The 12759-nt window shown below is 42.3% G+C and overlaps 1 protein-coding gene across 8 annotated transcripts in view; it reads right to left on the reverse strand.

The window, feature by feature from the left end:
• LOC138947709 (histone-lysine N-methyltransferase 2C-like) overlaps positions 1–12759 on the reverse strand; it is a 168752-nt gene that overhangs the window by 52096 nt on the left and 103897 nt on the right. For 7 of the 8 annotated variants that reach the window (XR_011449765.1, XM_070319248.1, XM_070319250.1 and 4 more), the window contains 5 exons: positions 11915–12042; positions 8499–8646; positions 6813–7022; positions 5330–5527; positions 2473–2637 (listed from right to left, as the gene is read on the reverse strand). Coding sequence is in view for 7 of the 8 variants with exons in the window: in XM_070319248.1 (XP_070175349.1) it covers positions 2473–2637; positions 5330–5527; positions 6813–7022; positions 8499–8646; positions 11915–12042 (849 nt within the window). In the remaining variant the exon portion in view is untranslated. The remainder of the gene's footprint in view (positions 1–2472; positions 2638–5329; positions 5528–6812; positions 7023–8498; positions 8647–11914; positions 12043–12759) is intronic. The other variant, XM_070319247.1, reaches the window with a different exon arrangement.

The raw sequence follows: 12759 nt of genomic DNA on the forward strand, positions 1-12759 counted from the left end.
TAGGAAGCTCCCCTGTGAGTATTATTCAGAGCCTTGCTCGATCTTGCATGTTGTGAAAACTCAGCTGAGTGTAATACTCATGTGTTAACAACCAAGTTTATTCATGCCCCTAAGGCATGGTTTCAACTGTATATTATTCATAACATGTCATTCAAGTGTAATGTACATCAATTGTGCACTGGAACAGAACATAAGTATATATGTGTGCCTGTTCTAATTGAATTTGAAGAGCTGTCTCCTGGCACTGTGGTATCAACAGATTTTAGCTGAGTGTAAATCTCAAAGTGTAAACACTTGAGTTTATCCATAAGTTAAATCTTTTACCACTCAGATAGCTGATTTAAACACTCCATGAAAATGGAATTTGTAACATCAACTGACTTCTTTGATACCCTTTGCCAAGAAAAAAGGATTATATCCCAATAAAGATGTCCCATCTGTGTTTGCATACACTTTAATTCTTCCTTGTCAATTTAAAAAAAAAAAAATTTTTTTTTAATATATATTTATATATATATATAATGTGTATGTATGCACGCATACAAGTTTACAAGTTAATCAAGTTAAGTTGGCAAGGAAAGTATTCTTTATCCAATTTGAAGAAGTACCACCACGTGGTCTCTGTGAGTCCACCATGATCATCTGATAAAAATACCAAAACCATAATCTGCCAACCGCAGAAAACATCGTTTCCCAGAAACATAGGAGAGAGAATTACTTGCCTTTCTCTGAGAGTAAAGGAAGTTCCCTCCGTAATATTCCCGGAGGCGCATATCTCAATCTCAGTGTTTGGTTTTCTTTCCAAGCGGGCGAGGTTTGTTGTTGTTATTCTTCGATACAACCCGCTTTCAGTTCTATCAGCGTTCAAGCGTACTGCGGTCCGTATCTACGCTGCCCGCAAAAGTCATCGCAGTTTGTAATGACCGAAGTATTCATACGTCATATGTAACATTCGCGGGCGCTCTGTGCCTTCAGTTCAATCAGCGTTCAAGCGTACTGCGTTCCGTATCTACGCTGCCCGCAAGAGTCATCGCAGTTTGTAATGACAGAAGTATTCATACGCCGTATGTAACCTTCGCGGGCGCTCGGTACTTTGTACGCCTAAAAATTCGGATCAGAAATGCGCTTCCGGTCGGGATAACGCGCATGGTAAACCTCGCTGTTGTCGATAAAAAGCTGTTAAAACGCAAAAAACTTCCGGGAAATTTCGAAGTTGAAGGTCTTGTTCGTATTCCTACATTGATGTGTAGGGTGACCTGCCGTTGCTTTCCATTGAAAGCGGCAAGGTAAGTTATCGTTCGCGGAGTTCTATTGCGCCAATGAAACCGGTCCAACCGCTGTAAATATCTGTTCGACATTCGTAACGACTGAGTAAAGAATAGTTGTCGTTCAATTGCATGTTCACTAGTTAAAAAAGACAAGTAACGGAGCCTGTTAGGCTCTGTGTGTCAACAAGGTATCATTGATGATTGAAGTACCTTCTAGTTCTACTTATGACCAAGTAACTTTGTTACATTTTTAAGCCGTTTCACTTTCATTTTCACGGTTCGTTACGTTGTTCAACGTGATGAATCATTGAATGTATACGGGCGTAGTAATCGCCCTTAAAAAGGAAAGCCCAAACCGTGATTGAAGGTGAATGTTGTAGTTCCTGTGAAGGAAGTCTTCTTAGACGGGAAAGGTCTAAATACACGTCTAGCTCCCCGTAGCAAGAAATTGAAACTGGGGATTATGGGCATTGGCACATGCGCAGAGAGGTACTACCGACAAAGGGAGACTACTCCCCTAAATGGTATACCGACGGAAATCTAGAGTTAGCGACCTTGTTTACAGTCTAGTACTTGTAACATAGGACGCTTCTCAGTCTAGCACTCTTAAGTAAGGTAACTCCTATTAGTTAAATTGAGGTGATGTATTCGAAAGAAATACTTATTTTCAGATGTTCTTTGTTTGTTTGCTTAACGCCCAGCCGACCACGAAGGGCCATATCAGGGCGATGCTGCTTTGACATTTAACGTGCGCCACACACAAGACAGAAGTCGCAGCACAGGCTTCATGTCTCACCCAGTCACATTATTCTGACACCGGACCAACCAGTCCTAGCACTAACCCCATAATGCCAGACGCCAGGTGGAGCAGCCACTGGATTGCCAATTTTAAAGTCTTAGATATGACCCGGCCGGGGTTCGAACCCACGACCTCCCGCTAACTGGGCGGACGCCTTACCACTAGGCCACCGTGTTGCGGTTTTCAGATGTTCTGTCCGTAACCTCTGTAAATGTACTTCCATTTTAAGACTCCCTCCTTTTTAAAAGGGGAGTTCCACTGTACTTCATGGTAAAGGGGAGTTCCACTGTATTCATGGTAAAGGGGAGTTCCACTGTATTCATGGTAAAGGGGAGTTCCACTGTATTCATGGTAAAGGGGAGTTCCACTGTACTTCATGGTAAAGGAAAACAAAAACCACAGTACCTGGTGAGTGCTGAGTGGCCTTCTCTCCCAAGAGCCTTGCGTGTGTGGTGGAGGAGGATACGGGCTGCAGGGTGGGGGGTGGAGGGGGGAAGCACAGACTGCGGTACACGTCAAACTCAGTGTCCAGGTAGCCCTGGCCAAACGCCCCATGCAGCGAACTCACACCTGCAAAGACAATGGTGATATGACAGATTCCTGCTACTTTTCAAAACATTCTCTTTTCCTGTTCACACCTGCAAAGACAATGGTGATATGACAGATTCCTGCTACTTTTCAAAACATTCTCTTTTCCTGTTCACACCTGCAAAGACAATGGTGATATGACAGATTTCGGCTACTTTTCAAAATATTCTCTTTTCCTGTACATCCCTGTTTAGATAATTTGGATAAATGACTCTTAATTCCTACTTCTTTTGAATTTATTTTTCATCTTTCTCAAAGAATCATGGACAACGGGGATAAACAATACCGACTCTTTGTTCAAGCCATTTTCTCGTCTTCGTAACCGCTGATGACAAAACGTAGGACATCTTTGATGAAGAGGACAGCACAAGAAATTATCAACTCAAGGGCGGGGATGTAGCTCAGTCGGTAGCGCGCTGGATTTGTATCCAGTTGGCCGCTGTCAGCGTGAGTTCGTCCCCACGTTCGGCTAGAGATTTATTTCTCAGAGTCAACTTTGTGTGCAGACTCTCCTCGGTGTCCGAACACCCCCGTGTGTACACGCAAGCACAAGACCAAGTGCGCATGAAAAAGATCCTGTAATCCATGTCAGAGTTCGGTGGGTTATAGAAACACGAAAATACCCAGCATGCTTCCTCCGAAAGCGGCGTATGGCTGCCTAAATGGCGGGGTAAAAACGGTCATACACGTAAAAGCCGTGGGAGTTTCAGCCCATGAACAAACAAACAAAATCAAGTCAAGAAAAACAACAGAACACACACAAAACAGAGCAGAAAGGAAGAAACAAAAAGAAAGACAAATGAAATTTATGGGCATAAATGACTTTACGAGAACACATAAATGAATGAGGACTCATAAAAGACATCATGAAATTTCAACCAAGCACCCTACAGGCAAATCCGGATAAGACGAAATTGAAGGGACCGAATTGTTATTGTGTCCTATCCGAAATTTCGACTTGGTCATAGTACAGTGGAACCCCTCTCTAGCGACCTTGAAAATGTTGACAAAAATCGGTCCTTATGGAGGGGGGTCTTTACAGAGGGAGGGGGCGGGGCCACAAAGAAAGTCACCTCAGATTTTCTTAAAAAAAGAAAACAGAGAAGTTTGAGTTGCTGACGACCGTTTCCTCAAGCAAACTGCTTCGATTTCATGTTTGACATTGTCGATGGTGTCCACCAGTTCTGGTGCATGTTTCAATGCAAAAAGAGTTAGTTTCTGAGCAAGCATTTCTTTACAGCAGTCTCTGCAATGATGAAGGCCCTCCGAGAAAGAGAGTGAAAAATCGGCCACCGTTCTCAGCATCGCGTATCTGTGTGTAACCTCTTTCATTGACAAGATACTCTTGTTTCCCTGCAGCCTTGACCAGTGAGTCGGTTACCTAATCTGTGAACCCTTCAGTTGTGTTGCTTTGTCAAAAGTTAGACACAGTCAACTAGTTTTGCTCTGAGTGAACAGTGCAGCTGGCCTCAATTAGCCGGTGACACCTCTCTGGCCACAGCACCAAACAGTACATGGCTGGGGGGAGAGAGAGAGAGAGAGGGGGGGGGGGGGGTAGCTGGCTAAACTCAGTGGGGTGTCCGGTGTCACTGAAGTCAGCAGGAAGAGCATTGGAGAGAAATAGAGAGGTGTACTCTTCCAAACAATTTCCAAGGATCAGTTGTCAGGGCTTAGGGTAGTCAGTGAGGGAGAGTGAGAGCGGTTTGTGTACAGTCCGACTGAAGAGTGAAAAGTCACTGCCACAAGATCGGCATGCAGTCAATAAAGCCAGACAAGAAGAATGATTATGACATGCGGCTCTATCTGCTGGTTTTTTTTTATTCAAACTGGTTTTCAACGCTTATTCTCACAAAGCATCTGCACACCTGCCTCTGCCTCTGTGCTGTGTTTGTGTGGCTGCTTTCGTATGATGTCAGTGCATGGTGAGTGCGTTCACTGCCTTGTCACCACTTCCCCACCTTTTTCAGAATGTTTTCTTGGAGTTGGATAATTCTCCTTACTCCTCGCCCCCTCCTTACTCCTCGCCCCCTCCTAACTTCAGTTCATACTTTATTGCGTGCCTACTGACCAGTCGGTGTGGCGTCCGTGTAGAGAAGAAGGGAATAAGGTTACACAATGCGCTAGTGTGAGACGCCAAGTTTCGTGTTTCGAGTTGCTGTAGTAAATATAGAGTAAACTTTGTCTTTGGGACTGACTTTCTGTTGTGTGCTATCCGTCTTTCGACTTACGTAAGAGAAATCCCATTTCGAGCTCAGGGTACTTTGTACACATAGATAAAGAGGGATAATTCCGGACCAGAATTTCTTTGTGTGGTAAGCGAATTTTTGACTTAACCGTTTGTGAGTTAGCTGGATTTGCCTGTACTTAGTTTTGAGAAGAACAGTTGGCTTTGCCTTAGCCGCTAGGGTCGGTGTAACTTACACCTCTTCATATCAATCTGCCTTGAAGGCGAGGACAGATGTCCAGAACAGCGCGGTGCAGTTTTCTTGAATGACGGTGCAGTCTTCGGCATAGAAGCTGCGACAATGCTGGAGCTAAACATTGGCAGGTACTGCTCACAGCCCGGGACACGGCACTGTAACCAATCCCCCTCCCTCGCCACCTTCCATCCTACCCTTGGTCTCATAACTATATTCCCACTTCCAACAAGGGTTGATTCCGTGTAGTTGTTTACCTGTAACCTTGGGAGCGCCCCTGATTGGAACGATGCTGTAGAGCAGGGTGATGTCGGGTTCGCGCAGCGACACTGACGGCAAGCTGTGCAGCTGCTGCAGGAAGGTCTCCGCCATGAACTCCAGCTCAGACTCTCGCTGCTCCAGTCTCTGCTCGCGCACTTTGTTCCGTCGACCACGCTTCTTCACTGGCACAGGTTCTGTAAGTACAATGCATACATCTCATTGACCGTGATGTGATTCTTCTTCGTTCATGGGATAAAACTCCCACGTTCACTCATGTTTTTGCACGAGTGGGTTTTAATATACGTGTACTGTATGACCGTTTTTACCCCGCCATTTAGGCAGCATATGCCGCTTTTGGGGGAGGCCTGATGTGATGATTCACCAGTATGCATAGCACACGCTCACACACACAAAATGTTCAGCAGAACACATATTGGATTCTCTTTTCACTGATGAACACTAAGTGTTCCAAATAGAACACAACCACAACACTATGTGTTTGAAACAACACATTTTTACACAGAGTATCACGTGTAAACATGGGTCCAAAAGTTTTAGAGTGTAGGATTAACCATGGCAATATTTTCTGCTAAAGTTCTATTCTGCATAAAACAAAGAGCATCAAACAATCCATTACTTCTCTTACATTAAAATATTAATGAGCAAAAATGTATGCACAAAGAGTATGCTCGTGCATCAGGTGTGTTATAAAACAGGTACATTGTGGCAGTAAGAATGCAACCATGAAAAGCTAACCATTTCAGCAATAACCCAATTTAGCCCCATGTGAGGTTCACAGTCCTACTGATTAAATCTGAAACAGTCCCTCTTCTTTCAGTATGTCACGTCACTTCCACTGGATTCATTTGGGACTGTGCCACAATTTCAAAGTCAGTTCTTGTGAGGAAAATCCTTCTGGAAACACGATATAGCATACAGCTAAGTGCTTGTGACAAAAAATCCTTCTGGAAACACGATATAGCATACAGCTAAGTGCTTGTGACAAAAAATCCTTCTGGAAACACGATATAGCATACAGCTAAGTGCTTGTGACAAAAAATCCTTAAAAAATGGTTGACATAATGTGTGCTTCAATTCAAATCTTAAGACATTTTTGACTGCTTCTAGTTATGATTCATGACGGTCAAACACAACCAAACTGAAGTAGCATACACTGACCTGACAAACTGAACTCTAAAAATAGATAGGGGTCAATAGGGGTAGTTGTTTTCTAGACCGTCTCTATTCACAAGCATAACTGAATACAGCGGAGCCCCCCTTTCAAGAGCCCCCGATTATAGACTGCCTCCCTTTTCAGACCCTGTTTTCTCACATTGTCTGTTCATAATCCATGAGAAGAAAAAAATCCCGTTATAAAACTCCCTCCTTTCTAAGACCGGATTTTCTCATATTTTCATGAGGTCACAAAAGGGATTTCCGCTGGTATCGCAACTGGACTAAAAAGTCCCAAACACTGACCTGACAAGTCGGTCACTCCGAGAGAGTTAGGGTCGACAGGAGCGGTCCCAGTCTTGCGACGTCTCTTGACCTTGGGCGTAGGGCCGGGGACAGCGCCCTCCTGTCCAGGCTGACCCGGCTGACCCTTACGCTTCTTGCGAACCGCTTCGTACGCCTTGCGCTTCTTCTCATACTCCTGCTTCCTCAGTTCTGGCAAAGAGAAAGAAGTCTCTGAAAGCGATACTAAAACATTCAGTCAAAGCGATAATAAAACATTTAATGTGTCAGCTTAACTCATTCGCTGCGCGTCGGAACTGGAATTCCGACACCTGTGTTTAGCGTTGGCTGCGTGCCGGCACTTGAGTTCCGACGGATATCACGAATTTTTAACGGTGTAAACGGTCCTGCTGACCAAGGGAAACAACCCCTGCAATGAACTTCTATCTGTCTACAGTGGTACCATTCACTGTAAACAGTTCCTTCCCTTAAATTGTTGGGATTAATAAAAATGTTGTTGACGGTGTGCGACCCACGTGTTTTGACTTTTCCAAGATGGCGGATCGTTCTGCTGAGACGTAGTAACTTGAAAAGAGTGCTAGAACGTGTTATTCAGTACGGTTCTGATCTTGACCTCAGTGATGATGATAGTGGAGATGATATTTTAGATTCTGGTGACGATTTTGTGCCAATGGACGATCATTTGGGTGATGATTCGGGCAATGCAAGTGTCGATCATGACATTGTGTATGATGAACCCATGACGTAGAAAGTTTTTTTGTTTTGCTTCAAATTGGATATTTTGCGTGGATATGAAGACAACAAAAGGTATGTACTTTCAAATGTTTCATATATTTTCTAAAAGAGTAAGTTTCAAACTTTGCAAAAACATAAGGTATGTAAGGTTATCTTGTGTTGTTGATTTTTAATATTTTGTTCAAAATGGCTCTAAATCGCGCGTTGGCAGGGAACACAGGGGAAATTTAGCTGCGCAGCGAATGAGTTAAAAGATCAAACCTTTCTATCTAGGAAAAAAAGTGAAACAGTATTCAGCAAAGTGTGTAAATGGTAAACCTAATTTGCGTGAACATTTTGTATACCTTTGAGCACATTTTTTCAATACAAAAATAAGATTGCTACTGTACAGTGAACTAACCAGGTGACCAATTTCATGTTGTTGCTTAATTTTTTATTGAATATATTCTTTTCTAATTTGCTGAAGGAAAGGCTTACAACATAATATTTTTACCACTCCCCTCATTTTGCTTCAAAGTACAAGCCACAACCTCTCCAACATCCTTTTACACACATACCCACCACTTCTGAATGCCCTGAATGTTTCCCAATCCCTAAAAAATTGCCCAACAAATCTATCACTTGTGTATGCCCTCAGTGTCTGTAACTCACTGAAAACAGGGAACATTACTGAACAAATCTATCACATGTATAGTATAACCTCAGTGTCTGTAGCTCACTGAAAACTGGCTATATTACCCAACAAATCTATCACTTATGATCACCCAAAAAATCGATCACTAAATCTATCATTTGTGTATGCCCTCAGTGTCTGTAACTCCCTGATAACAGGCTATATTGCCCAAGAAATCTATCACTTGTGTATACCCTCAGTGTCTAACTCCCTGAAAATTGGCTATATTACCCAACAAATCTATCACTTGTGTCTAACTCCCTGAAAACAAGCTATATTACCGAGTAACTGCTCACGCTCTTCGGCAGTCTTGTTGTCCCAGTCGGTGATGTCAGCAGCGGTGTCGGTCTCCTTGCACAGCGGCATCATGTCGATCAGCTCCAACTGTCGCTGCTGCTCTGGGGTCAGCATGGGCAGGCTTTCCTCACTCTGTGTACACACAGGGACAATGGTGTCAACATGGGGTGCTGTACAGTGGAGTTAACATAGTGTGTTTTACTGTACAGTGAAGTTAACATGGAGTGCTGTACAGTGGAGTTAACATAGTGTGTTTTACTGTACAGTGAAGTTAACATGGAGTGCTGTACAGTGGAGTTAACATAGTGTGTTTTACTGTACAGTGAAGTTAACATGGAGTGCTGTACAGTGGAGTTAACATAGTGTGTTTTACTGTACAGTGAAGTTAACATGGAGTGTTGTACAGTGGAGTTAACATAGTGTGTTTTACTGTACAGTGAAGTTAACATAGTGTGTTTTACTGTACAGTGAAGTTAACATGGGGTGCTGTACAGTGGAGTTAACATAGTGTGTTTTACTGTACAGTGAAGTCAACATGGGGTGCTGTACAGTGGAGTTAACATAGTGTGTTTTACTGTACAGTGAAGTTAACATGGGGTGCTGTACAGTGGAGTTAACATAGTGTGTTTTACTGTACAGTGAAGTTAACATGGGGTGCTGTACAGTGGAGTTAACATAGTGTGTTTTACTGTACAGTGAAGTCAACATGGGGTGCTGTACAGTGGAGTTAACATAGTGTGTTTTACTGTACAGTGAAGTTAACATGCAGTGCTGTACAGTGGAGTTAACATAGTGTGTTTTACTGTACAGTGAAGTTAACATGGAGTGCTGTACAGTGAAGTTAACATGGAGTGCTGTACAGTGGAGTGACACAAAGTGTTATACTAAGTGTTTTACTGTACAGTGGAGTTAAAGGTGGTCGTCTACATTTTTGCTTTTTTTCAATAATCGTATGGTTAGATTTCGCTAAAAAGTTATGTCAGATGATGAATGAACCATGGGGAAAAAAGTTATAGAAAAAAATATATATGTAAAAAAAGATTTTATTTTTGGGTAGCGTGACTCACGCTTCCACTATTTTGTTTTCTGTTTGCTGAGAACATGTGCTTTGCCTAAAAATACTGACCAATCAAATTCATGTCACTATGCTTATAGCCACGCCTAAACAAGTGCAGCAACAGTTTGACACTGGAGCACTATCCACGCTTTTTTTTTTAAACGCACGAAATGCACGGGATTTGAGAGGAGTTTTGCACTTGGCATTTTCCGAATAAGGATATCCTACTATGAGTACTACGCTGGAACACTACAATGAATTTTCAAACGGCTACACTGGCTTCGTCTTTCCTGATCGAAAGGGGGTGTATTGTTGATAATTGTAGATAATAGACTGCATTTTAATGGTCAAATGGCGATTTCGGTATAACAAGAAGAGCAAACGCTCGATCGAGTCACTTTCGCAGTTCTGAATATTATATGAGGCATCAGATGGACAGGAAGAAATTGCTATTCACAACACAATGAGTCACGTTCACATAAAATTTGAGCCCGGTCACTTTTATAGTTTCCGAGAAAAGCCCAACGTTAAGTTGTGTGTTGCCGAACAGAAAAGTTATCTCCCTTGTTTTTCTGATAACGTTCGTAAAAGGCTACAGATGTAAATACTTTGATGTAAAGAATAATTCTACAAAGTTTCAATCACATCCGATGAACTTTGTCAAAGATATAAAATGTCTAATTTTTCCTTTGACGCTGACCTGTGACCTTGAAAAAGGTCAAAGGTCAACGAAACCATCGTTAAAGTGTAGAGGTCATTGGAGGTCACGACTAAACAAAATATGAGCCCGATCGCTTTGATAGTTTCCGAGAAAAGTCCAACGTTAAGGTGGTGTCTACGGCCGGCCGGCCGGCCGGACAGACTAACACTGACCGATTACATAGAGTCACTTTTTCTCAAGTGACTCAAAAATGTAGACAAGGACCTTTAACATGTAGTACTGTACAGTGGAGTCACACAAAATGTTATACTAAGTGTTATATTCGTTCAGTGACGTATTCCCGCGTTCTATCTCACGTGACCCATTCCTCTCGGAATTGTGGGAGATAAAAATTGTACAGTGGAGTAAACATAGAGTGTTATACAATGAAATAAACATCGACTTGAGCTTATAGAATAACAGATATTACACATAACAATAAAAAACGCTCGCGCTGGACCCGAGTACTCTTCAGACTGGCTCGTTCCCCCAGTATGAACGTTTTTGTCTTGTGCACGTTTAAGACCAAGTGATTGATCTGTGTGAATTACAGGCATTCCCTTGCATGCGAGCCGAGGATGTGCGTGGTGACTGGCCTTTCTCTTTTATTTGATCACAGTGAAAATGCACACACACATTCACACACACACTCTCTCTCCCTCACTCCCTCTCTCTCTCCCTCTCTCTTTCTTTCTCTTTCTTACACACACACACACACACACACACACACACACACACACACACACACACACACACACACACACACACACACACACACACAAGTACAGACTCATGCACGCGTGCGCACACACAAATACACACACACACACAAAAACACTCACACACACACACAAACACACACACACACACAAACAGTAACACTAACACATGTGCACAAAATGAACAAACACACACACCGCGCGAGAGAAAAAGACGTCAAAGACTTTTGACCGTGACGTAATCTTTTTATGACGCTATATTTCTCGTCAATGTGTGACGAGTTCGGCTGTTCTATCAGACTGGCTGTGGCTCCACAAATTCCTCTCACCGCCAAGTCAGTTTTTTGTGGTTTATTTCGCATTTAGGTCCCAGGTAACATTATGAAGTTTTAATACGATCAATCGGACCTATTATCAAGTTAGTGTATCAAATTTTGAACGAACTGCGCCCTAGTTTCCCAGCAATAAGCTGTTAAGTGGAGAAAGACAGACAGACACACAATTAAAGTCTGCTGAGCCCTTGTACTAGGATACTCGGGGATAAAACTGTCACTCTAATTTGATTCCAAATATTACCTTCAGCCTAACTTTTGAAGCTTATGAGAAATGTCTGTAGTTGTTAACTTAGCTTGGTATAAAGTAGTGTGCCATCATGTGTCCCACTTCAGAAACACACAGAAAACATTTAATGACAACTATTCTCCCCTTCCTTTCACCTTCACAAATAATGACTTCTACAGTTAACATTTTTCTGGAAAAATTTTACTTCTCTGGGTGAAGCAGGAAATGACTTCCAGAAAACAGTGCGCCACCATTAATAAAAAATAAAAAAAACCTTTTTGGGGGGCAGGATGCAGTCTACATCATGAGAATTTCTTGCTTCGTAACTGACAAGAAGAAAGAAAATTAAAATGAATGACTCACATCAGGTGTACTGGGTGGGTGAGTGTCTCCCCTGAAGGCAGCTTCCTTGGACAGTAGCTGTTTGAGCAGAGCGTTGTGTTTAGCTCTCTGCTCCGGGTCCATGTCTCGGCTCATTCCTTCCATACCCACTGCAATAGTCACACAAAATGGTTCACAACTAATGCACTCACACACCAAAGAAACAAGGGCAAATTTAAGCTGAAACATTTTTTTCATCAAAACAAAAAGAAAACAACAGCAACCTTTTTTTTGTGTAAATTCTACATTTCTTTGTCAGCACTTTCTTTCTTTATTTGTTTCTTTATTTAGTGTTTAACGTCGTTTTCAACCACGAAGGTTATATCGCGACGGGGAAAGGGGGGGAGATGCGATAGAGCCACTTGTCAATTGTTTCCTGTTCACAAAAGCACCAATCAAAAATTTGCTCCAGGGGCTTGCAACGTAGTACAATATATTACCTTACTGGGAGAAAGCAAGTTTCCAGTACAAAGGACTTAACATTTCTTACATACTGCTTGACTAAAATCTGTACAAACATTGACTATATTCTATACAAGAAACACTTAACAAGGGTAAAAGGAGAAACAGAATCCGTTAGTCGCCTCTTACGACATGCTGGGGAGCATCGGGTAAATTCTTCCCCCTAACCCGCGGGGGGTATCAGCACTTTCAAATTTACATAGTCTTGCACTAGAAGTAGAACACACAGACAAACACTCAGATGAGTAACATACATTTACTTCTCATTAAAACAATACAGGAATCAGTGTCTTGGTATTTCTGCACCAATATTTTGCCAGCTGTTGACTTTTTTAGGACGACATTCTTGATTTGTAATTTCTTAA

This window comes from Littorina saxatilis, linkage group LG14 (assembly GCF_037325665.1).
Source record: "Littorina saxatilis isolate snail1 linkage group LG14, US_GU_Lsax_2.0, whole genome shotgun sequence".
Lineage (NCBI taxonomy): Eukaryota > Metazoa > Mollusca > Gastropoda > Littorinimorpha > Littorinidae > Littorina > Littorina saxatilis.